Source organism: Platalea leucorodia, assembly GCF_965183815.1.
Source record: "Platalea leucorodia genome assembly, chromosome: 2".
In the NCBI taxonomy this organism is placed as follows: Eukaryota; Metazoa; Chordata; class Aves; order Pelecaniformes; family Threskiornithidae; genus Platalea; species Platalea leucorodia.
The window spans coordinates 112,167,212-112,192,442 of record NC_138824.1 but is presented as its reverse complement, the minus strand read 5'-3'; the positions used below and the strand labels follow the sequence as shown (position 1 = coordinate 112,192,442).

At 37.1% G+C, this 25,231-nt stretch overlaps 1 protein-coding gene across 1 annotated transcript in view; it reads left to right on the top strand.

The window, feature by feature from the left end:
* Positions 1–25,231, top strand: part of GBE1 (1,4-alpha-glucan branching enzyme 1) — a 165,147-nt gene that overhangs the window by 64,958 nt on the left and 74,958 nt on the right. The window contains exons 6-7 of the mRNA XM_082304470.1: positions 955–1,045; positions 2,190–2,399. Coding sequence (XP_082160596.1) covers positions 955–1,045; positions 2,190–2,399 — 301 coding nt within the window. The remainder of the gene's footprint in view (positions 1–954; positions 1,046–2,189; positions 2,400–25,231) is intronic.

Genomic DNA, 25,231 nt, shown 5'->3' with positions numbered 1-25,231 from the left:
GCAATGAATCTGACAAATTCCTGAGCTCATGCCAACTATCTTCTAATAATAACTCTTTTATAGCTGCGAAATTTAAAAACACGAACAATAAAAAAGAAACCAGTATCTTGTCTAAACTATAGAATGAAGTGAAGATTTTGGTTAAACTAATAAAGAGAAGTGGTAGTGGTGGGAGTCTGAACAGACTGTAGATGAAACCTGAAGGTTATCTTTTGCTGATAGTCCTCACTTGCTAGCTATCTAGGGCACTTATTCACTGATACTAAAGATAGCTTTAGTTAAGGTGTGTGGCAAGTACTGTGGCTTCATCATTAGTATGTTATTTTCCCTTTAGATTTCCCTCCCTTAATATTGAACTGAACTATCTTAGGTGATACACGAGACAGCACGTCCCCAACCCTCCTGTACTACCTTGGTTCTTCTGGTAAACTCAGAACAAAAACACATTTCTTCTGTGCTTTCTCTTTTTTGAAAAACTCTTGTAGAGGGGAAATGTAATCATTACAGTTGGAAAAAAGCGTTTTTGAAGTGGTAAAAAAAGATTCCATAGGGCGTAATGTATAGTACGTGTAGCCAGCGGCTGCCCCCACATTCCCTGACTGCAAGTTTCAAAAGTGAAGCGGAAGTTCAGGACATGCAGATTGGCCTAGTTAATATTCTGAAGTGAAATTAAGATTATATTTGCATATCACGTACTGCTTTCTAAATCTGAGAAATTCAATACACCTAGTTAATGTAGATCACTTGACAAACAGACCGTTCCCTTTTTAATGGAAGATCTTGTAAGTATAAACTATTAGGTAGAATTACTTCTTGAAAGAGACTGAGTCTTTAGTTGTTAATCATGAGTTAGCACCTAAAATGAGAGAAGACTGGAATGAATGTTACAGGTGTTGAATCCTCTTCTAACTATGCTTAGGGCAGGGGTTTGTTTTATTTCTTCTATTTTTATAGGATATAACTGTGTCCAGCTGATGGCTATTATGGAACATGCATACTATGCCAGTTTTGGTTATCAGGTCACAAGCTTCTTTGCAGCATCAAGGTAGGTTTAAGCACTTCAGCATCTTCTCTGTTCTTTTACCTTATCCATTGAAATCAGTATGCCTGTATGTGTGTTTGTAACTAAGTGTTTAATGGAAAGAGAAAGTAATGACTTAGGTATATACTCTAGCTTCCTCTTAAATCTGGAATCAATTGGCATAGTGATCAGCTGTTCTGTGAAACACTTTGTATACGATACAAACAAAAAGGTTATAAGTAACTTCAGCTGTCATAGCATATTCCAGCTAATCCAGCTTCAGCAGTATTTATTCATGGGTTTTGTTACTGTCAAGAATTTCACAACACAAATGCAATGTGTAAATCATTCTTTTATGATAGAGAACTGTACACTACTTGTTCATAATAAACTTGATTAAAATCATGGCTCTGTGTGTTCTATAGGAACTTTTTCCCACGCTTGTAACAGACTGTACTTAGATTTGAGGCCTAGGGTGAAAAATAGATGGAAAATGAATTCAGGTGATTATTAAGAAAATTATGATAAACCTGAATGTTGTGATTTTTTTTCATCTTGGTGATGCTCAAGTGACAACCAGGCTAAATTTAGATAGACAGGATGTTTTAACTGGCTTAATTAGTTGAAAGAAAGGTGTGTCGGACACAGGAGACAAAAAAATTTATTTAAAAATAAGTTGGAAAATAGTGTAGTACCTAAAACAAACAACTAAGCACGACAGCAGCAGATGGTGTATTTTGGGAACTTTCATGAATGTGCATTTACTTTTGTAGTTGTCATGGGTTATTGTATTCCAATAATATAAATATATTCTTGTCTCTGACAAAGTAAGGAAGTGTTCAATATTAAATAGAAGCTTTAAGTTGTATCAGTTATCTTTTATACTGAATTTGATGTATTAACAGATTAAAAGGGAAGAATAAAACTTTGAAACTATTTCTGCAAAATGTTGCGTGCGTGATGTAATTTTTATAATTATATTGTTTTAATTTTCAGTTTGTAATCGATAGCTACTACTTAAGAGGCTGAGAAAATAACTTGTATACAACTGGAAACTAGGTGATGAAGAACTTCTGACTTCGATGTAGTTTTTATGAGTAATGTTAAATACTGTCAGCTTAAGTTCAGATTGTATCACTCATAACACATTGCATTTTCATGCTGACAGCCGTTATGGAACTCCAGATGACCTGAAAGAAATGATTGACGTTGCTCACTCAATGGGCATCACTGTTCTGCTGGATGTTGTGCACAGCCATGCATCAAAAAACTCTGAAGATGGTCTCAACAAATTTGATGGTACAGATTCTTGTTTCTTCCATTCTGGTCCTAAAGGAACTCATCAGCTCTGGGACAGCAGGCTTTTTGACTATGCAAAGTAAGTATAAAATGTCACTTCAGGTGTGTTAGTGGTTATTACTTCTTACCAGTTTTATTAAAACTATGCTATTCTCCAAACTGGAGAAGTCATTTGGATTGTTCAACAGTTATGATATGCTGAGTTAAATTCCTTTACTTTGCTGAACACTTAAAATCTAACACTAAATAATAGTACTTAGGTTTTCTTATTCTTCTGTCATCTGTGGCTACATATGTACATATTATATACTATATGCATTGTACGTATTATATATAATTATATTACGGAGTTATTATAATTATTTTTAGTTTAAAATAGATTCAAATATTTTTGTATATAGATACCTATATAAATATTTATTATGTAGGCATATATTATATTTAAGTATATATTTTATAGATTATAAAAATATTTGTTTTCATATTATATATTAATATATTACATATGTAATTTATATCATGTTTATCTATAAAAATGAATAAAAGAATAAGAAAAGCTAAAGAAAACTTGTAAGCTCTGGAAATCTATTGTCAAACTGTCAGATTGTTGAAATGTAGCAAAAGTTTTGCCCCAGGACAACTAACTCCATTCTCAAAGGGCTTCCAGAGATCAGTCAACAGTTAATACAGAGCAGGGGTCATTTTCAGTAGGCAGTTTTAGGGACCCAGTTTGGGCACACTTAATTAACTAGTATAAATATAGTATGTGCCAAACCATGTGTTAATACTAGATGGATGATTAGCATTTATTATTGCTTACTTTGTATTCTCTGAGGTATTGGGGGCAAGGGGATTTATCGCGTATAGTGGATACTTCAGTGGTTTAAATGGAGAAACAGGCACAGGCAGCCAGCTTATTTCAGTCTCCTTCTCCCACTTTTCCCATGTTTGTTCATCCCCGAACCACCTTGATTCCTCCCTTTCTTTGTCTTTGATTCTTCCCCTAAACATCCCACAATAAGTTTTGCACAACGCCACAATCTCCTTAAAGCATTTCTTAATTCTGTACAGTGTCACTCACCTCTTATTCCATGATAAATTTGCTTTTTTCCTCCCCTTGAGATGCATGATAATCTTGTTTGCCCTTCTTATCAATTACAAAGTTCTGGTTTAACCCTTTCAAGGTCACACTTGAGTGGTTCCTTCAGTGGCTCATCACTTAGCAACTGTAGAGTTCTAGTTTCTTCTTAATCTGTTACTTGTTAGGTTTTGTGTGCTGCAAGTTCAATTTACTGTTTTCCCTTGTCTTTCTCCCTGACTTGCATTGAATTGCCATTGACTGGGTATGCTTACGTTGCAGATGTCCTTAAACTTTGGATCAGAATTAAATATGTTTAGTTAGCTGCCAAAAAAGATTTTTTTCTTGTACTCACAGGCTATACTCTTGAGGTTGGCAGTTTCATAGCTTATGGGAGTTCTAACAGTTCAAGAAGGTCACTATTCCAGAAGTAATGTTACTTGGCATAGGTTTAATGGAAGCTCTTGCACAGTAACTCACAATTTCAATTAAACCAAGTGACCAGTGCATGAAGTGACTTATGCACTATGTTACTTAAGAGGATGAGCTGATCTTTATTTACTTCTCATTTGGGACAATTTAACTGATGAATTCAGGGGGCCTTTTTCAGTTGTGATTTTAATTATTATAACAAATGCATTTGTTATTATAATAGTAATAATAACTTCCTATTTGAGTTGTTTCCTATTAATCTTTAATAAATTTCAAATAAATTCTATTTTAGATAATCTTAAAGCTTTAATATCAATACAGTGGTATTTTGCACCTTATTTCATTTTATGGTTATGTATAAACAAGCGTGTGGTACAGATTCCTCTAGTAAGAAAATAAATTGAATGCAATTATGGACTTTTCTCTGTTCCAAGCAGAGGCAGGTTCTTCCTATTGGGAAAGAAAGTGGTGCTGCTATTGAGTGTTTTGGAAGGATTTCTAAATGAAAGAAACAGCAAGCTGCTTTCTAGGTAGCACTTGGCAGTGTTAAGCATTTATTCAGAACTGAAGAACTTCCTTCACGGGTCTGTTCAGTCAGTGATATGTGCCTGTGCTCGTTGGGGAGGGACACCGCTGCATAATTGCTTTTCATCCTATGTGATCGGAATAGACACCAGATTGAATGCTGGAAGGGGGGAGTAGAAAGAGCTGTGAGGGGGAGAGAAGAGATTAGGAAATAGCAGAGACCAGAGAAATTGAATCTGTGCTCTACTGATGAGTAAACGTAATGCTCTGGATGACTGAGGGTCCCTTGTATGTCATTCCCCATCCCCTGCCCTCCAGTGAAATGCAACAACAAATTTGGGTTTCCTTATTTAAACTTTTAGGGAAGCCCCTCCTTCCCTGTCAAGCACAGCAAGCTGTGCAGTGAACTATTTTTAGTCATTAAGGGCTTCTTTAGTCCTAATATCTGAAACATTAAATATTTTGTGTGGGTTTATAGTGAAATTTTAAGGCTTAAAAGGCAGAACAATCATGTTTATTCTTGGTTGCTCAGAACTGATTAAAAAATGGTTTGTTTGGGTTTTTTTTCCTGTTTTTTGTGTGTGCAGGTCCCAAACAAATTTGGGAAAGAATCAGAACTGACATTTTATTGAATTTTTTTTTTCCCATTTAGGCTTTATTGATATGCTTGCTAATTTCTATGCCAGTAAATGAGCAACTCTAGTCTGAAAGAGGGGAGTATAAAAATCTGTGAGAGAGACTCCAGTTGCTTGCAGATGTCCTAAGTTTGCTGAAAATAAATGACACCAAACACAAAGTATGGTGGATAGGGGATCCCTCTCTGGAGGGTGCACCAGATAAAATTGAAGAAGGTGCTGCGAACCAACGCAGCCTAAGGGAAGGCCACCCTGACAGAAAAACCACTGGCCCTCCAAGTCATGGGGGTTGGGCAGGAGGCCAACTACCTCCTCCCGGGGAAAAAAAAAAAAAAAAGTTGCAGAAATGACGAGCATCAACTTTGAGATGGAGAAAATCAGTAATGAAGCGAGGAGGAGGAGGAGATGGAACTGGATCGGTCATGTCTTGAGGAAAAAACCAACACAAGACTGCGCTGTGGCCCTTGGGACTCCAGAGCACGCAGCCGCAGACCGATCGAAGTGGAAGAACGATGTTCGCGCCTTGTGTGCCTCCTGGCACTGAGAGAATTCAGATTCGGATTCAGAAACACAAAGTATTGAATGGTATACAGAAAAGCTTGCTTTCTGAGACAAATCTCTTCAGCTAGTACAGCCTTCTCTCCTGCACAGTGCGTGTACTAAATCCCGTTCCTTCTGTAGTGGGAAGAACCGTTAAATCTACAGGTACTTAAACATCAAATGCAAAGAATGCTCAATTTACTTTGGAATTGAGAGAAACTAATTCTCTGCCATGAAAGAGATTAAGAAACAATTGCTTTATCAGTTTAGTCTGTCTACATTTTCCGTGAAAGCCAAGATGTAAGTAAATTTTGTCTTGCAGCATTTGCAAGGTTATTCACTTGTCTGGGAAGGAGACTGTGAATACTTACTATAACAGAAGGTGGCAAAAGATCTATATCCATGCAAAAAAAGACTATATCCATCGTGTTTTAAATACTATGTTTTTGGTAATATTCACAGCAGTAGAGAGTAGCTCCAAGAAAAGCAGTAGTAGAACTGTTCAAAGGGCAACCTGGATGTTGCATCTCTAGCACCATAGTACAATTTAAGAAGATAAAAGTGTGTTTTGTATTGTGGTCTTTGAGACAACACTTAATGACCAGCAGAATTGTATATTTTTTTTTAATCCATGTTTATACAAGTGTTGTACAAACAGTGAACTTCTTGGTAAATTGTAAGCAGCAGCTTAAAAATTTTGCTGTTCAAGGTGTTGTCACTTGAGAATAAAACCTCAATTTCAGTAAAATGAGAATTTGGAGGTAAAATGGCCGCATAAGTAACAGAATATTTTCTGCATAACTTTTTTTTTTTTTCCAAGAAAAGTATTATAAATTCTGCTTTAAAAAAGCAACAAAAATTAATTCAAATAAACTTCCACTTTTGTAATTTTGGCACATTTTTCCAGTTTTTCTAAAATCTGGGACTGGGCAGTTTTTTCCTCAAACACGTTAATTTGGTGAATCTTCCTCTTCATCTCCATCCCCTCCTGGTTGTCCCTGTGTCTGTATCCATCCTCCCCGCCCCGCTTAGCTGCCAACCCAAAAAACAGAACCACAAAGCTTGAGTGACGATTGCAGTTTATTTTAATAATACTTTTTAAAAACAGACTTTTCTATATTTTTGTCTTGGTTCCTGTTAAAAATGTGGCTTTCCTATCCCTGAATTCATGAAAAGGAAATGCTGTAAGGTAAAAGGGATGCCACAAGCTCTGGACCTGTAATCTAGCTGGCACTGTCTAGTTAATTTTGTGGTAAATTAAGTGCCTTGTCTCTATTGTGATCCTGTTTAAGATAGCTCACTCAAAATACATGTAAACACCCTCCCATCTTAAGTAAGGATTCTGCTTGTAATTAATTTAGTACAAGCAAACTATAACAATTTTTCTTTCGTAAAATCGTATTTGAAGATTATTCAGCTGCCAAGTTCATTAGAAGTGATGCTGTAGACCCTGGATGCCGGGTGGGATCACAACTAGAGTGATTGGTTGTGTTTTGATTTAAATTCATTTCTCCACATAACAAATGCGTCTAAAATCCTAATCAGGCAAAATAATATAAAAGGAATTGAGAACAAGGTATTACCTAGCAAAGATAACTTGTTGGTTTTTTTCCAAGCACTACATAATTAAAATGTGTAAATGATGCTGCCTTTCTAGGCTTATTGAGATCTGAGAGAATTGTTTTGATTTTTAAGTCTCTGTTTTCCTTTTTTCTCATTAGGCTTTGTTAGAGTCTACACTAGCTTAATCCAGTTCTATGGGACAATAGGTATACTCATATATTTCTGTGAGCCTTTAGGAATAATAGTAGAAGTAAAACTTGGCAGAAATCATGCAACACAGTAAGTTTTATTTGGTTTGTCTTTTTTTTTTTAATACTGTGACCCTTTTCACCTGAGCGCTTAGCCAAAATTTTAAGTTCTTGCTCAATCTAGGAGAATTTGGCACAAAAGTCAGAGGTTGAATTGCATTCTGGTTTTAATTACAAAGACCTGCTTCCTTGAATGCAGCAGTTCTATCAGTGAGAAATTATGTTAGTTACAAGGTTCTGGGGCCAGTAGACATCCCTGGCATCTCTTTTGAGGCCCTGTTTTCAGCGCCTTTTTTAGACTGGATTTTGTGTCCATGCTTTGATCATTCTGTGAACACAGCAGATTATAACTAGTCAGAATCCTTTGGCCCGTCCACCTACAGGTTTTGTCTTGTTTGTATTTGTTGGTGATATCCTCTGTTTTGGTAATTAAGGCTTGTAAGGGCTGTAGAGGAAATGAAATTTACTTAACTAAGCCATATAATGGGAGAAGTCTCTTCTTTTCTTTAGCATTTACTTCCTCCTTCAGTTTTATGAAGTCTCAAGTGACATCCATGTCAAGTGTGCTTTGAAATGCTATAGATAGGGTTCAGAGTATAAACCCTGTGTCCCACAAGCCACAATTTACATCAGGGCGACGGGTGACACGCTGGTCCCCTGCTGCCTAACCAGATGTTCTCTCCAGCTCAGTCTTCTGAACCGTTGGTGGAGCAGCTGATCACAGCTCAGTGTGCTACCCTTTTTTCAGTTTTTCTTACAGTGAATTATAAACTCCTATAGTTCAGAAACTGCTTTTAGCCCTGCTGTCAGTGCAGCAGAAATAGGGCAGCTGTCAGGTGCCAAAGCGTGTGTTTTAGTTCTGGTTTAGATGGCCTGTCCTCCAGCTGCCCCTCAAGAATGGTGTGGGTCACCTGAAGTTTCTCCTCCCGATCCTGTGTTCCAGCCTCACGTGGGTATCTCGGGTGCTCTCTTGCATGCAAAATGGCACAGTACACCTATATTTGGATGCTGAGATGATGGCCTTTTCTGCCACCCAGTGTTTAAATCCTGCATAGACTTCATGCTTTATTTTATGGAGAAAAAAGGTCTACTGATGCCAGTACATAGTAATTTACTTCACTTTAGGATCTGACTCTTTAAAGGCATGTTGATCTTCTAACATCTTTAGCAGCCTCCAAGATTGGTATTTAATTTTTCCTGAAACAGCTGTTCTTCACCTGAAATTTTTTTCCTTTGCTCTGATTGCAAACTTTCCCAATCTTTAGCTGCCACTGGGGTAATATTAGTAGTAGGTGGAATGAATTGGGAAATATAGCTTTCAGAGATAAGTGTTTGGTTACTAGGGGTACCTGTCTGGGCTCATAATTCTTTTAACATAGCTGTCCAGAGAATTTTTTGGGGCTTAAGTAACCTGCAGTTCAATGTTGAGCTCTTTTAAATATCTGTGGAAGTGAAAACTTGTTGCCTTATCTGGGAGCATCACCGTGGTTTATAACAGTCAATTTTCAAGAAGAAATGGATATGCTGCTACTCTATCACACTTACACATTTAGCATTTTAAATTTATGTAAGTTAATGCTTTATGGAGTACTAAGGTATTAAAGATTATGATTCCTTGCCTAATGCACTTCAGGAAAGTTGGCACATGAACATGACTTACAAAATGCAGATAAAGTGATATGTGTGTTCTTACTGTCCATCTCAGGGTCACTTTATTCATGGGTGTTTTTGAGTGCAAAGAGGGTGTACTTGACTGCAATCTATTACTTACTAGTTAACATGCACAAAGGTTAGATAGGATTTAAAAACTGCTAGTATGCTCATAGCTTCCAATAAGACACCTGAAGAGTCTCTGCTGGCCAGGCAGGCATTGGTCAGGTGGGAGAAAGGAGGCTGCCACTACTTGTAATAGACCCTCGATGGTGCTGGGTTATCCTCTTCAGACTCCATATAGCTTTCTTTTACAGTTTTGCACCTTTCCATGTTCTTCCTTTTGAATCTTTGAGCTACTAACAAACCTGTCTTTGTAACTTTAGAGCTATGCAAGGTAAGAAAGGTAATCTAAAGACTCTTTTGCAGCTTTCTCTCAACTAAGCAATTTCCTTAGAAGTTTAAGCTGTACAGGTTTTGGGACACAGTTGATCCCCCAGTCAGGAGGGAGGGGAGGGGGGAAGGCGGGAGGGGAAAATTACCGAAGAACTAATGTGTTTTGTATACAAAAGACCCGACTTCCCAAATTTTAGTTTTAGTCACTGCAGTGTTCTGCAGCTTCTGAGGATGTAGTTGTCAGGTACAGGTGATGTTCTTCCAGCTGCATTTCTGCAGTAGTAATGACAGCCAGTGGCAGGTCATGTTTGTCGAAAGTATGTATTCGTGGGGGAGATAGCTTGGCCATAATTCCAGCTAGATCAAAGGTAATGCAGTGATAGTTGTCAATGACCTAGATTCTCAGTCATTTGATGTTTTTTGGTACATTGTTGATTGTAGGGTAATTACAGTAGGAACAGGGATATAAGTTGTGTTCATGATGTAAAACCTTCAGCTATGCTGATTTTAATTCTTTTTCTGCCAGTCTTCCTTCACTAAATTAGGAAAGAGCTGTATTTAGAGATCTCCATAATATGCATTGGAATTGGATTTGGCTGGCAAAGATTGTTTTTAAATGGCTCTTTTAAGAAAGCACTGCTTGTAATGTAATAGTGAATTTTTTTTTTCCCCCCAGAGCTCATAAATGTAATTACTTTGATTACAGATTGACTTTAAAAAACCTGCCTGCTTATGTCCTTAGCAGTCTGCTTCTAATAGACTGGACTTTTAGGGTGACTGTAGAGGCACAAAAGTACTTTATAAAATTTAAACCTTAAAGTTTAAGACCTTCCATGTCTGAAAATCTTTGTTTCTGTTTTCTCTTCCTTTCAGTAACCATTGTGAATGTTAGCAAGTAAGCACTTTCAAGTATGGGGACATAGCAGTTAATAAATTGCCTTTCTTGAAGAGGATGAGTACTGGAAGCATTGACAGAAGGGATGATATATTGGAACTTGCTGCAATATAATCAGAATGATTAAAATAATAGTGGGGAAAAAGAAAGTTCCAGCCATGAGCATATGAGTTATATGCAGTCTACATGTGCTGTAGAATTGCTTTAATTTTTTAATTAGACGCACATCTAGAAGCTTAATTGTTTCACTGCACTATACTTAGATTGATATAACAGACTAGGAGGCTTTAAATCCACAGATGGTGGATCACAGCTTCACGTAAGAATGTGTAACTTTATTTGAAGTGTCCAGTTTCCCATATTAACCTCCAACATAGCAATCACAGCTTTGTGTGAGGTTTCTAAAATGTAGCTGCACTAAAATTGGTATAGTAATAAAGCATTATATTGATACATGAAGGAAAGGCACACTGAAAAATTGGAGCCAATTGTTCTAAATTTTTTTCAGGTAGCATATTTTGAAATGTAGAGGTCACCACTTGTAACCAATTTAATTCAATCATATCTTGAATAGACGCAGTCACTCTTACCTGAAGTTGATTATGGTATTTCAATAAAGATCTAAAATTAGATGAGATTCAACATGCTGCAGAGAATCATTCCTCATCAGTCTAAATGCAATAATGATCTTGCATTTAGTAATCCACACTTAAATTGACAACTTTCACAGCATTCTTATGTGATTACTGCAGCAGCTTATATGAGCAGTATCTGTTGTGAATAGAAGATTGTGCTGGGGAAAAGGGTGCATGGTTGTATAAGCTTGAGATGAGGGTAGAGGTTTTAAAGAAAATCCTCAAATAAAATGGGGAATGTTGACATTCTTCTAATAGGGTTTCATCCAAAGAAGTTATAGGTTGGAGGAAAATTAGGCATGGTACTGCTCATGGCAGGGAAAGAAGATGGGATCATTAAGACAGTTGTAATTTTTTTTCTGATTCTAGTGTGTATATGTTGTATAACATACAGATCCACTTGAAATCCATTTTTGGAAAGCTCATTGGACAGAGGAAGAAAATTGGTAACAACAGAGGAAAAAACAATTACCAACCATATCTACAAAGTAGAAAACAATAAACTATCAAAATGCTGTATGCGTTTCCGCAAGTCAGTAGTGTATTTATGGCCAACAGATCAGAAATGATCTGTAAATTATCATGTTGATCTATTACTTTGAGTTTTGAAGGGGATGCTGTGTTTTCTTGAGGAATGCCATTTCATGGACTAGCATAAAAACTAAGTTCCTGTCCCTAGAAGTTGACTGAAACTGAAGATGGAGGTCAATGCATCCAACTGAGCTGGCCAGCCTGCTGCTTCAGGTGGTACCTGTCTCTGTCCTGCCCAATTGCTTACTAGCTGTAGCCACTGGCTGAGATTCAGTTTTCCATGGGACTATGTTGGTGATTCTCTGCTAAAATTTAGGGAGGATTTATATGGACTCACTCAACTTTATATGGATGTTCTCTTTAGGGTTATTTAAATGCCAGAATTACTTTGACTTTGGAACTAATGTGTTATTGAGATAAATTTTATTAGAGTTCATACTTATAAAATTGGTGAGATTGTAATGAAGATACAGAAACTGGTTCTACTGTGATCACATTGTAATAGTAATGGATGGACTGGGAGTAGCTTTTGCTGATTTTTCTTCTAGGTTCTGTTCTGGCTAATATGGTTACAGGACAAGTCTGAAGAACTGAAATAGTGTATCATGTCAGGTGTGTCTTAACGAATAAGAAAATATTGTATGAAAAGCTTTATCCCTAGGAACAGAGCGAATTGTTCTAAACCGGGTTTGGAGTTTAGTTTTCAGTTTTTTTCCCAAAAAACAGTATTTATTTTGGGCCGTTCCTTGTAAAAAGGTAGCTTTATAGAATTCTCTCTAGTTTGTCATGAGAATCGCAATCAATCATCTGTTTGTCTTGGTTCCTCTCTGTGTCTCTTGTTTGATAAGGAGGTGAACTCTTCACCCAAAATTTTTATATATCTATATTACAATCCCTTGTAATCTCTTGAAAATTGGTGTAAAGTTATTTAGAAACAAAAGAAATTAATCGCCATAGAGATGACCGTTATTAGTTTAGATAGCTGACACAAAAATTTTTTCTAAGTTATTCTACTATGATTAACTTAATGAGTTTAGTTGGGAGTGAGGGAAGTAAGTGTACAAGTAATACTCTGTAGACCTTATTCCTCTTGATTTCTTCAGTCTAATTATTGTGCAATAGGAGTCCTGTCAAATGTAGTTATAAGGATAGATATATATGAACAAATAAACACAAGAATGAAAAGGCACATCCATATAGTAAATCACTGCTATGTGCTCTAGTAATTGTCTTCTGTAGATGTCTTAATCTGTTAAAACAGAGCTGAGAATGGAAGTTCTCTGGAAAATTAAGTAAAAGTATGGGGGTTTTGTATATACGATATATTTAGTCGTTGCACTAAGGCTGTTTAAGTGAGTGTGTGTATTAAAGGGCTTCACAGTGGAGAATGCTCTTTGCTGTCTTTATTCTCTTTTCCTTTAAGATACGTAAAGAAAGTAATGACTGTTGTCATTTTCGCGATTAAATAAACACATTAGATCACCTTTTCTTGGCTGGAGGGATTTATGTAAACACCACAGAATTTGTTGCTTCATGATGTGGAGTGAAGCCATATTCCTTTCACCCTGTCCAAGTGATCATCCAGTGCAGCCAGAACCTAGGGCCTGTATTTTTAACCCACAAAGCTTCAGAGATTGACATTATCATTTACTGTTTTCTTCAGTGCTTTACAGGGATCGGCTTTTTTCCCCTCCTTGCTGTTATTTAGTAACATTTTATTAATGTTGTAGCACACCTTTGATTAGGGCATGAGATTTTTAGAACACATTTTAGCACAGGCTTATTAGTATCCCTAAGTTTTCTAAGACAGTTTTCTAATACAGTAAGTAAAAGAGAAATCGATGTCTTTTGAGGAAAGAATCCATTCATTATTAGACTGCAACTGGAAGTAAAATTATCCCTATGAGGACTATGCAATTATTTGTTTTGGTCAATGTTACATTTCTATACCTTCCATGACCTCTTGCAAGCAGGTGTAGACAATGCTAAATTCCCCCTTGCCTTCCCTCCCCTCCCTTCTGCCCCGAAAGGAGAAAAAAAAAAAAAAAAAAAAAAAAAAAGAGAAAAAACTTTTAAGTTTTTGTTTTGTTTATTATGACACCACATTAGTCAGAATGGTAAATAATTAGAATAATAAGTAATAATAATAAATAGAACTGTTCATGCAAAGGAAATTTTTACATATGCTTCATTGCTTCATGTACTAAGGTTGTCTAAAAGAATGACCTTTTGCGTTTTAAAAGTTTGGCTCATAGCTGTGACTAAACACTTTTTATTCTGAATTATGTAATTTAGAATTGATAGGTTTATTTAGTTTGAAATGGATTAAGCTTGGACATTCACAAACAAGTACTTAAAGTTGGTGTTTAAATTAAGGAAATAAATAGCATAAGGTTTCAAATTGCTAAACATACAGTTGGTCTTTATGGACAACGAGGATAGGTGAAATTCCTTTTTTGTTGTTGAAATTTAGCTCTTGGCATTAGATTCCCTAGATACTTTCTGTGTTCAAAGAATTAGTGAATTTGAGTAACCAAACAGTCAGCCAAACACTGGAGAAAACCAGAAAAGTTCTAAAAGATTTCCACTGCTTTCTCTCCTCCCCCCCCTTCTGGTTAGAGTGTTTAATGTTTGTTACTCCAGATTTTTAGGCTTTTTTCACTACCCTGTAATCTGAAATTCTGCATTTCATTTCCTACCAAATGGAAGTAAATATTTAACCAAAGCCTAAGTAGCAGCTGGGGGCTTATGACTGTTCTGGGGTTGATACTTGAACCCCAAAGATTATTTACAAAGTGAATGTTTTTTGGAGAAGAAAAAAGAAGTCAACTACGAAACACTAAAATATACATTATCAATGTTTTCAGGCTTCCTTTGCCACCACCTTCTTGGATAAGGGCATTGGAAAAGATGAAAATCTACTTTGACTATGTTATAAGAAATTCCAAGGTAATTATTTTGTCATTGGGTTAAGTGGGGAGGAAACTGAAAGTCTATCAGGAAATGAATAAATAGAAACAACTAAGCTGGATGTTCTTTCTAATGCCTATCCAACATTGGTTAACAAAGCTAGTGACTTACAGAAAGTGGTATGAAATAGCATTCTTATAAATTAATTAACTGTGTACTGGAAAAAGTGAATGTTCTGCAGGTTGCATTTGCAGTTGCTCTTAGCACAGCACCATAGTCATCTTCATTTGGAAGAACAAAGAAAAGATGTGATTAGAAAGAATGTCTTCACAAAGTGCAAGATATGAGCAACTTGTTTGCCTGTAATGCTGAGCTGTCAATATATGCAAGGGCAAATTTGTTTTAAAATATTTCAGAGAATCTTAGCTTTAGTTTTCTTTATGTTTTATCCTGGCCTAGACAACAAAATTTGTTTTTCACAAGGCTATGAAGTTTCCAATCCAGACTTACATTTTAATCAGAAATTGCTATCGTTCTGCTACCTCTTAAGCCAGGATCAGTAATAGTTGCACTGAAACATGGTCTGATAATAGATAACTATAGTAGAAACAGTTGGTTTCATTTTAGGTTAAAGTAATAGAATTTCATGGAAAAACCTTGATGTTAAAAATAAATACATATTTCCAGTGTGTTAATTATACTGATAGTTTAATATGTCCAAATGGAGATCAGGAAAAGTGGTGTCCCTCAGGGGTCTGGGCCGTACTGGGGTGGGTACCATTTAATATTAATGACATAGACAAAGGGATTGAGTGGAACCTCAACAAGTTCGTGGATGACACCAAGCTGAGTGGTGCAATTGATGCACTTGAGGGAAGGGATGCCATCCAGAGGGACCTTGACAAGCTGGGGAGTGGGCCCATGTGAGCCCCATGAAGTTCAGCAAGGCCAAGTGCAAGGTCCTACACCTTTGCTGGGACAATCCGCAGCATCGGTACAGGCTGGAGGATGAATTGATTGAGAAGAACTGTGGGGACACTGGTGGATGAAAAATGAGATATAAACTGGCAGTGTGCGCTTGCAGCCCAGACAGCCAATCGTATTCTGGGCCACATCAAAAGAAGCGTGGCCAGCAGGTCGAGGGAGGCGATTCCCCCCACCTACTCTGCTCTCATGAGACCCCAACTGCAGTAGTGCATCCAGTTCTGGGGTCCCCAGCACAAGACAGACATGGCCCAGAGGAGGGCCACAAAAATCATCAGAGGGCTGAAACACCTCTCCTATGAAGGAAGGCTGAGAGAGTTGGGGTTGTTCGGCCTGGAGAAGAGGAGGTGCTGCGTAGACCTTATTGTGGCCTTTCAATACTTAAAAGGGGCTTATAAGGAAGATGGAGAGAGACTTTGTACCGAGGCCTGTGGTGACAGGACAAGGGGCAATGGTTTTAAACTGAAAGAGGGTAGATTTAGATTGGATGTAAGGAAGAAACTTTTTACGACGAGGGTGGTGAAGCACTGGAACAGGTTCCCCAGGCAAGTTGTGGATGCCTTATCATTCGAAGTGTTCAAGGCCAGGCTGCATGGGGCTCTGAGCAACCTGGTCTAGTGAAGGATGTCCCTGCGCATGGCAGGGGCTTGAACTAGATGATCTTGAAGGTGCCTTCCAACCCAAACCATTCTGTGGTTCTGTGATTAATACACAAGGTGTAGTACACTAATTGGACATCTTTCAGCAATACAAGTTGATTTTAAAACTATCAAAAGATACTATTGCCTTGTTTTGCGAGTTTCCACTTCTGTGTTGACTTGAAAACATAAATACAGTACTCAAAATTTTTTGGGGTGTGGAGGGGTGTTTTGGTTTTAAGCAGCTTTCCAAATAAGCTGTAGACAGTAGTATATGCTTTTTGTAATTTATATCTAATATAAGGACACTGATTATTCTAACCCTGAATATTTTCAAGATGCTATTTAAGGTTTCTATTGTCACAATTTAATTTCAGTGGATTAGTGGAAGTGCAACTGAATACATTTTGGCACAGTATCTTTCCCACATGTCTTTAGTGGAACTTAAATTTGGTGGCTATAGAAAGATAGTGGATATGTTAAAACATATGTTTAGATTGCAAAAGGTTTTAAAATAGGTGCTTAAAATTCTCTAAAAGTAGAATCATAGATAAAACAAAGTATAGCTGTGAATCAATACAAAAATTACATTGTAGCTATTTTTGCCAGAGACAGTTCAAATAATAATCTTGCAACATGTTATATACTAAACACAGTTACTGCAAGGATCTATTATAAATGTGCTTATTGTTCTTGTATTCCTCTTCATGAAGTACAAATTATATAGCTGAAACAGTAGTATCTAGTAAGAAATTGAGGTAAAAACTAAGTGTCTTTGCATATAAACGTGTTTTTCAGTTCTCTTATGTGAAAAGGTATTTATGAAGCATACAGAAACCAGTACATTTGCAAGTTCTCAACTTTATTGGCACAGAACAAGATGAGCTAATATCTTTCTTTAATTACGCTCCTGAAGAATGTAACTTTAAAAAGTGCAGCTAATTGAGAAATACTGCACTGTGCTTAAGAATGGATTCCTATTTAATATGAACCCCGTACTTCTGATCATCTATTTTGTTTTGTGCAAACGCAACAGCTTTGCATTTTGTGCTTGCTAAAAAATAATAGAGACCGATGCATGTGTAAATTGGTTTTGCCAGATGGCTGCGTACCTCTGCAGTCATTTCCTGAATCTCGTACTAAGGATGATATAAGACAGTCTTAAGGCTCTCTGAGCCTTCCACTGGAAATCTCCTTTTCTGTGAAGGTGATGATTCATTGTACAAACTTTTCTGCCCTTTGTGACAAAGTCTGTCATGTAACTGAGCAGTCTTGTCCTGTGGTGCTGAAAAGAACATTTTGGACTGTATCCAGAGCAATTGTTTATGCTGAGGATAACAATCTGGAAGTGTGAGAAGAAGTAATCTAAGCTTTGTGTTAGCTAATATTAGTATAAAGAGTGAACTTTCCTTACACCACCCCCCACCCCCCCGCTTCCCCAGGGGAGGAAGTCAGTAAATTACCACTCAGGACATGGAGTCAGTATCTCGGAAGCCTCCTGTAATGTCTCTACTGGATGATGACTGGTAATTAATGCAGCTACCCATCTTAAAATTTTCTTCTCCTTTTACAGGTTTGGCATTGCTACCAGCTGTCTAGTTGGGAGGAAGGGAAGGATAGACTTTTGGTCAGTAAAATACAGAAAGGCAGCTGAGACTTCAGGGGTCCAGTGTGCCAGTCTCTGAGAGACTAAAGTAAAAGGATATTCAGATAGTATCTTCTTCTAAGTAAAAGTCCTAGGATGGTAAAATGCAAGAGTCGTCCCCTTTTCAGGCTTCTGTATGTGATAATAACTATTCCTTATGGGGTTGGTTTTGCTAGGTTAAAATTTAAAAAAAAAAAAAAAAAAGTAGCTGGCACTTCATTACTTGAGGATTAATATTTTGGTTTTGCATTTTCAAGGTAATGACCTATTAGAAAAAGTAATCTGTAATAACCTATGGACACTGAATGGTAGATTGATAAGGTTTTGTTAGTGTGTTCCTGGTATTATATGAACTTGAGTCTTTCTGTTACCGCAGTAGCAACTATGGTTTGCTGTCTTTTACACACAGAAAAGACCTCTCAATCGTCAGTGCACCTAACTTCTGGAAAACCAGATATTTGATGATACATTTAACATAATGCTGGAATTTTCTCAAGGGCAGAGGTCTGCTTTTCTTGCTTCGACTTCTTTAATGCTTTTCCTTGAGAGTTTTCAGAATGTTCTCTTTTTATGAAGAACTTTGCTTCTTAAATTCCTGTTGCTATTCATTAGCATTAGAAGAACTAAAACTTCCACCTGAATTCAAATGAAAACAGTCTGTATTTTCATCTGGAAGGTACAGGCATAATACTAATGCTTTAAATATTTTTTGTGTGTGTTTGGTTTTAGGTTGGCATTCTTACACTTTGTGTTTACTGCCAGCAAAGAGAAAGGCTAGCGCATTGTCAGCTGTAGCTTTGGTTTCTGCGTGTTAGAGGGAGGGATTGTGCTCAAAATCTTACCATGACTTGGGTGGAGGTCACAGCAGCATTTCGCAGCTGTGGCTGGACTGCATGGTTGCAGGAGATGCTGTTTGGTTCTCCAGGCAGAAGGCTGGGAGCAGCTGGTCAGATAAGAAACATTGAGGGAAAGGCAGTGAAGCAGACACTTCCTCAGTGTCCCTTTTAAGTGTAAGTCTCCGTTTGGGAACCAGTATTTCAAAGTAATAAATGAAATCAGGTTTACAGAAAACACTGTTTCAGGCTTTTAATAAGATGGTTTTGGGGAAGTAGAGCTTAAAAATGTTAATAATTTGCCAGATATTTAATGTTTTGTCACTGTTAATGAATTGATTGAGAATATAATTTTGGTTTCCTATATAGGGAATATAAAAGGTCAAAGAAGATCGTTTTCTATTCTTATACATGTGTATAATAGCATACTGTTTCAGGGGAGAAAAAAGCACCTCACAACAAAGTAGTTAAATATCTCTTGAAGTTTGGTTCTTCACTAGTCCCTTTCTTAACTCTGGTGCTGTTTTCTGGGGAAAGTTCAGGCTAACGGTCTGTTTAAGATCTTGAGTCATCTGATATGTAATACTTCGTTGGCTATTTCCACACTGCATTTAGGCTTAATTTGAAAGCGAACCCAGTGTTGAACAGTAAACTACTCTGAAATGTTTGAGATCTCAGTTCAATTATGGAAGTCGTGAATTGCATTAAATTGTATGCAAAATCCTGACGGTACATTTTAAAAACATTGTGATTTAGTTGGATGTCGCAGAACAACAAATTTTGTTTGTTAATTTGCAGGTTGATTATGTGACTAAACAAATGTAATATTTGCTAGGAAATTTATTTTGGGAGAAAAGCATTAAAAGTTTTCTCAAAGATATTTTTTTATTAGTGTATAATTTACTTGTGTAGAACATGAGTGGTAGAAGTGCTAATGCTGTCCAAATCATAGCTGAAATCCATGTAGGCTTTGTCAGCACTATAAAGGGTTTTGTAATTTTACTTTTGAGACATTCTCTGTTTTAAAATGTGTGTGTCCTGGAGGCTCTGTTAAAACTGCAGGTAGTTGTCTTCAGTACTTTTTTTTTTTTTTTCCTATTTACTTACGGAAGTCCTCTGAGCAAAAAAGCATCAAGAATATTAAATTTCATTGTAGTAAATATGTATCTTCTTTGCCTCCAAGGCTGCTCTTATATTCACATTTTGCAGGACATAACCTTTACTCAGTAATACTTGAGTTATTGCTTCAATTTTTATGGCAAATACCTGAATGCTTTATTTGATATTATTTAGTTTACTCTTATCAGGTATAGATAGGACTTGCCTGAAAAATTTAATTCTAGGACACTGTGCTGCTTACTAGATATAATAAACCTATATATAGTCCATAGTTTGAGAGAATTTGTCTTGGTGCAAATGACATTTCAGTAAAGTCATGTGAATATATTCATAAACATGTTTAATTCATTGGCAAAATACAATAGAGATAGTTAATGCAGAATTAACCTGCTAAATTGAAATTATGGATATTTCCAAAACATTCATCAAACTTGTAAGCACTTGAAAACTGGGAAATTCAGAGGAGAAAATGACTTCCTGACCCATGCATCAGAATCTTACCTTTCGTTGGGTTGAGCCCAGATCTGATATTCACCAAAGAAAACTTGCCTTTTTGTGTGCAAAGCTTAACGGTTTTTAGATAGCTGTAACTTATTCTTGGTGTGTGCACATGTCTGCGTGTACAGTAGGTATAGCTTTTCTGGAATTAGATGGGCAGACGTTCAGCGTTCGGTGCTTGGAGCGGAGTTTGCACAGTGCGTGACTGGGGCTGCTCTTACTTGCATTCACTAGTGCTCGAGAGGAATCGGCAAGGACGTGCAGCAGTGTGTCCCCAGGGTCAGTTATAGTGGCGCTGGGAGAACCTGCAAGAAGGAGAGATACTTACCCTCTGTCATCATTTTTTTTTTTTTGTTCCCCCTAGACAAAATGTTAGACTATCTATCACTGTTTACCTAGCACATGTTCAGTCACCCTAATTTAACTGTGTATTGTATCATCTGTGCCAATAGCTCCTGAAGGACCTTACTATATAATGCTGCTTTGTGCCAACAGATGAAGTAGAATTTCGAGGGGGGAGGGAATAAATATTTTGGGGGGGACTTCAGAACTACTGCTTGTATATGAATAAAGGATGTGCCTACCTCTAAGAAATCATTTTCCCTAAGTAATTACTGGATATGAATCAAGTCTAATAAATGCATATTGCTATTATGTTTTTTACAGCATAGTGGATGAAAGTGCTTTCTCCCTGCATAACCCTGGGCTTATGGGGGACCAGGATTAATGCTTCCAGAAGGGGTATTGTCTGGTATGGCACTCTAGAATTCCAATTTTAACTAAAATGGAAAATCCCCTGCATCTTCAATGCTGCTGTTCTTGTTTACTCTTAAAAGAAAAAATGAAAAGCTATAGTTAAATGAAATATTTTAAACTATAATTAAACCAGGAAAACTATTTTGGTTATTTTATTTTTATTTCTTAGTATTTAGTATTTTAATATTTTATATTTATTCACTTTTCAGTCTCAGAATATCAAGTTACAGCTTGATTATTGGATGTCACTGTCATAAAAACCATTGTACTGCTTATTAGAATTTTTAAATAGAAAAGTATAAGTGTGTATACATATATTTGTCAGTGGCTTCTGCAGAATTGGAGTTTTGCCCATGAAAAGGGCAGTATAGAAATAATCATGCAATCCTGTACATAATTAATTTACCAGTATTAATTTTTGTTGCCTCATAGAAGCTGGTGTGATTTAGTTTGTGAAAGGACTTCAGATCTTCACTGAAAAAATGCTTCCAAATTTGAAAGTAATCCTTCTTTCACTTCACCTTCTCATGATTTTTTCATACTACTACTTAACTAATTAAGGACTATTTTCCTGAAGGTTGGCCTTGAAATTCTGAAATACTTTTGAGCTTTTTCCATTTTAATTCAGGGAATGAGATGTTAATGCTTAAGCAAAGATGGCTTCTGCAGCAATTATTGATAAAAGTATCCATTATTCTTAACTGTTACAGGAAACTTTTAGTCTTTCAGTGACTTTTTTGATACAGTGTTGTAATAATGTAATATCATTGGCTTTCTAATTATGATGGCATAAATAAATCCTCAATTTCTGTGGCTTAGAATAAAACCTTCTTCCTGGATTTAGATGTCCCCAAGTTACATATTTGCTATTAATTTAATCTTACAAATGCAAGATTCCAGTGTTTCTCCAGCACAGATTTCTAATTAATGGAAGGTCTCAACTGCCTCTTATTTCTTACTGCTCATGGTGGTGAGGCACTAGTCGTCTAATGGGTTTTATTTTTAGCATTTTTACCTCTTATACAGTCCAACTTAATGGAATAATGTCCTGTGTAAAAAAATATTGAAAGCAATTTTTTCCTATCAACCCTTTTCAAAGATCTGTATCCTTCTGTAAAAATGCTCAGAACAGCTGAGAGCAAGTGGCTGTGGTGAAAGGTCTTTCATTCCTACAGCCATTCATCTTTGATCTTAATTTAATATGATTCTTTCTATGAGTGAGAGGCATTTAGTAGCTGTGAGAAGTACATGCCTGAAAACTGTTGTGTTCAAGATGACCTAATACCATCCTGGAATATGAAAAGATAGAATCTTGACTTCCTTAAAAACATGACTGGCTTACCCACATCTGGTAATGTTTGTGTCTACCTTATCCTGTATATTTTCCAGTTTTAGAAAGCTGTGAGATTGTTTATCCTACTCTCAAGGCATTTGGAAACTTCACTCTTCTAGGAATCAGCTGCTTAATGGCAACTGCTCTAGTTGGGAAAGCTGCTTAAGCAGTTCATCAGAAGTTCAGCTCCTTCTGGGAAAACTGGTATCAATGACCATTACTAGCTTTAAGCACCCTTTTTGTTGAAAACAAAAGCAAAGCAAAAAGCCCTGATCTTTTGCGTTGCTGTGCAGAGGGATCTGTACTTCCCAGTGGGAACTGCTTTCTGGCTTAGTGATGCCACTCACTACATGTCTGAAGGTTTCATAGACATTGATCTGAACAAGTGCTGGGTTTTGCTGCCACCACTGCTCTTCTCACAGCTGGTAGACTTAACGCTGGGACTGGTACTCAAATACCTGACCAGAAACAGACTGAGAGGGACTGTTAACAGGTCACATCCAGTTTATGTGACATTTTGTCACCTCACTGTGACAAGATATATTAGGAATGACATGTCTTCCTGTAAGTCTCTGCTTTAAGTCCATGAGGGCTGGTTAGCTTTTTTCCTTGTCTCTTTGGGTAGCAAAACCTTCCCGAGGGCCACAGTATTGGCTGTGAATACAGGAAACTTTTATACTGAAGTTTTTCACAGTCACAAGGCCATACTGAGACCCCATCCTAATTACCGATCTAGTGTTCCAGACTTTTGTAATAAGGACTGCATCCCTTTCTGGCCTCAGGGTAGGCTGTGTACTTCAGACCAGTTTAGAACAGTTGCTGTGTGCTGGTGCAAACCTCTGCTCTTTGGGATTCAGTAGGAGGGTGATTATCTGGGAGAGACACAAATGGGTTGATGTTTGGCAAGTCAGGTAATCTAGTGCTGTTTCAGTGGGATGTTGTCCCTGTACCACCTGAGGTTGATTTGGTATGCTTTCAAATGCCTGCCTTTTAGTACTCAGCTGTGTGTGTCTTTTCTGATTTCAGATGTGTAGCATTCTTCTTCATTCATTTAGTTCCTTATAGTTCAGATTCTTTCATGTGTCCTTAATGTAGGCCTTTCTTCCCTTACCAATATCAGAGTACTGTTTACTCATGCATTAACCTGAGCAGGCAAATAATTGTGAAGTTTTTATTGCATAGCAATTACAGTTTGTCATAAACCTTTTATCTGCTTGCAGTGACCTATGTGCATTCTTCATCAGTAGTAGGTCCTCTTTGTTCCATGGTTGGGTCCCGAGAGCTTGCAATGTCAATCAAGATCTCTGAAGTGAGGACTTTTCATTAACTGTAAGGGAGCTGGTCATGAAATTTTTAGACTAAGGTATCTAATTGTTGATTGAAACTTTTTTTTAATGTTTTCGGTGTCATACTGGACCTTAAGGAAAGATAAAACTTGGAGATCTGTAATGCACCGTTACTTGTGTTATTTAATGCTTTTTTATTTGAAATGTCATTTAAAAGATAAAGCTGCTTTGCAGACCAAAGTTCAAAGGTTAAGTCTTTTGTTTGGCACTGTCAACATCTTTGCTGTATCTTAGTATAGAAATTGTCCACTTTCAGTGTTACCAATTCTGTACAGGTAGCAAAACAAACATAATCTAATCAAGTGAAACAGAAAGGTTGTGGTATGGATCCATTTCTCTTTAAAACAAACGAAACCTCAGAATGCAGAGAACAGAGGTGGAGTGATAAGCAATTGATTGTAAGCAGTAAGTGGGGAAGAAGACGACAGTGGGGTAGTAATTAAGATATTTGATAAATTTGAGAAAAAAGATCAGGGAGATAGATCTAAAGCTAATATTTATTTTAAATTGAGAGGAAGAAAGTGGCTCTCTTTATTAATATGGCTGAAAGAGATATAGATAAATCTTCTTTAATGACCCAAGCTCCCTGTTAAGGAAGTCTTCAGCCAGTAGCAATGGGAGACTTAGAGAATTGGGAACTATCCCCATTAGCTTGCCCAAGAAAGTGCAGTTACAATCCATGCGCTGTGTGTAATATCTTCCCAAGCTTTGCGTGAGTAAAGATCTACTGCTATTGAAAGTGTTAATTTCAAGCCTCGTCCACGTACAAGATTGTGTGGGACAAGAAGTAGAGACCGTACAACTTGGACATCTAGCCTGTAGGTTCTCTCTTGGCCCCCAGATCACCTTTGCAATGCAACAGCTTGAACTGCTTGATCAAGGGGATCGTGACCACACCGATTGTCTTTTGGGTTCGTTGCTTATGGTTGAGGATGTTAAAAAATCAATTTCATCATACTTATTTTAATAATATCGAAAGTACCGTGGCACTGTGAAGAATAGTTCAGAATGGCTGCAACATTCTTGCAGCATTCTTGAAAACTTTTGCCAGATAAATTCTCCTGCAACTCAAAGCTAGAGTGTAGAGAGGACTCTGTCCTCAGGATTTTTGTCAGTTGTCTTCTGTTTATTTTAAAATAATGTTAAAAATTCAGTGCATGTTAAACAAAGCTTTAGTCTCCTGTAACTTCTCACCTATTGATACCTGCGCCACTACTATTAATTAGTGTTACTTGTTTTCAAAATAAGCTTTTTACTTAAAAATTATTTTGTGTCTTAATATTAACTTTGAAATGTGAGCAAGCTTAATATTGCTGAAACAGAACGGCTTCTTTCTTTTTTGGCTGTACAGGATGCAGTCACGCAATGCACTTTCAGGAATCCTAGGTGCAGAAAAAGTAGCAGTCTACATCCGTGCCTCTGGTTGCTACTGTGGGGAAAAAAGTTAATTCACTGCTTCTCTCTCTTCTTGGGATTGTTACGGGGAGGTGACGTGCTGCTGCTGACCCCTTCTGCTCACAGATTATCGTATGTCCTAGGAAGATAGCGCTTTGTCTGCACAGTTCATTTTGGAGGCATAATGCATCTTGGATCACCAAGCAAAAGCTCTTTTGGTCTGTTAATGACTGTATCACGTTCTGTTGACTGATAGAGAGATGTGTATGTTCCCAAAGAATGGCATTAAGTACAATTACGAGTGCAGGTATCGAGAGCAGTCTAGG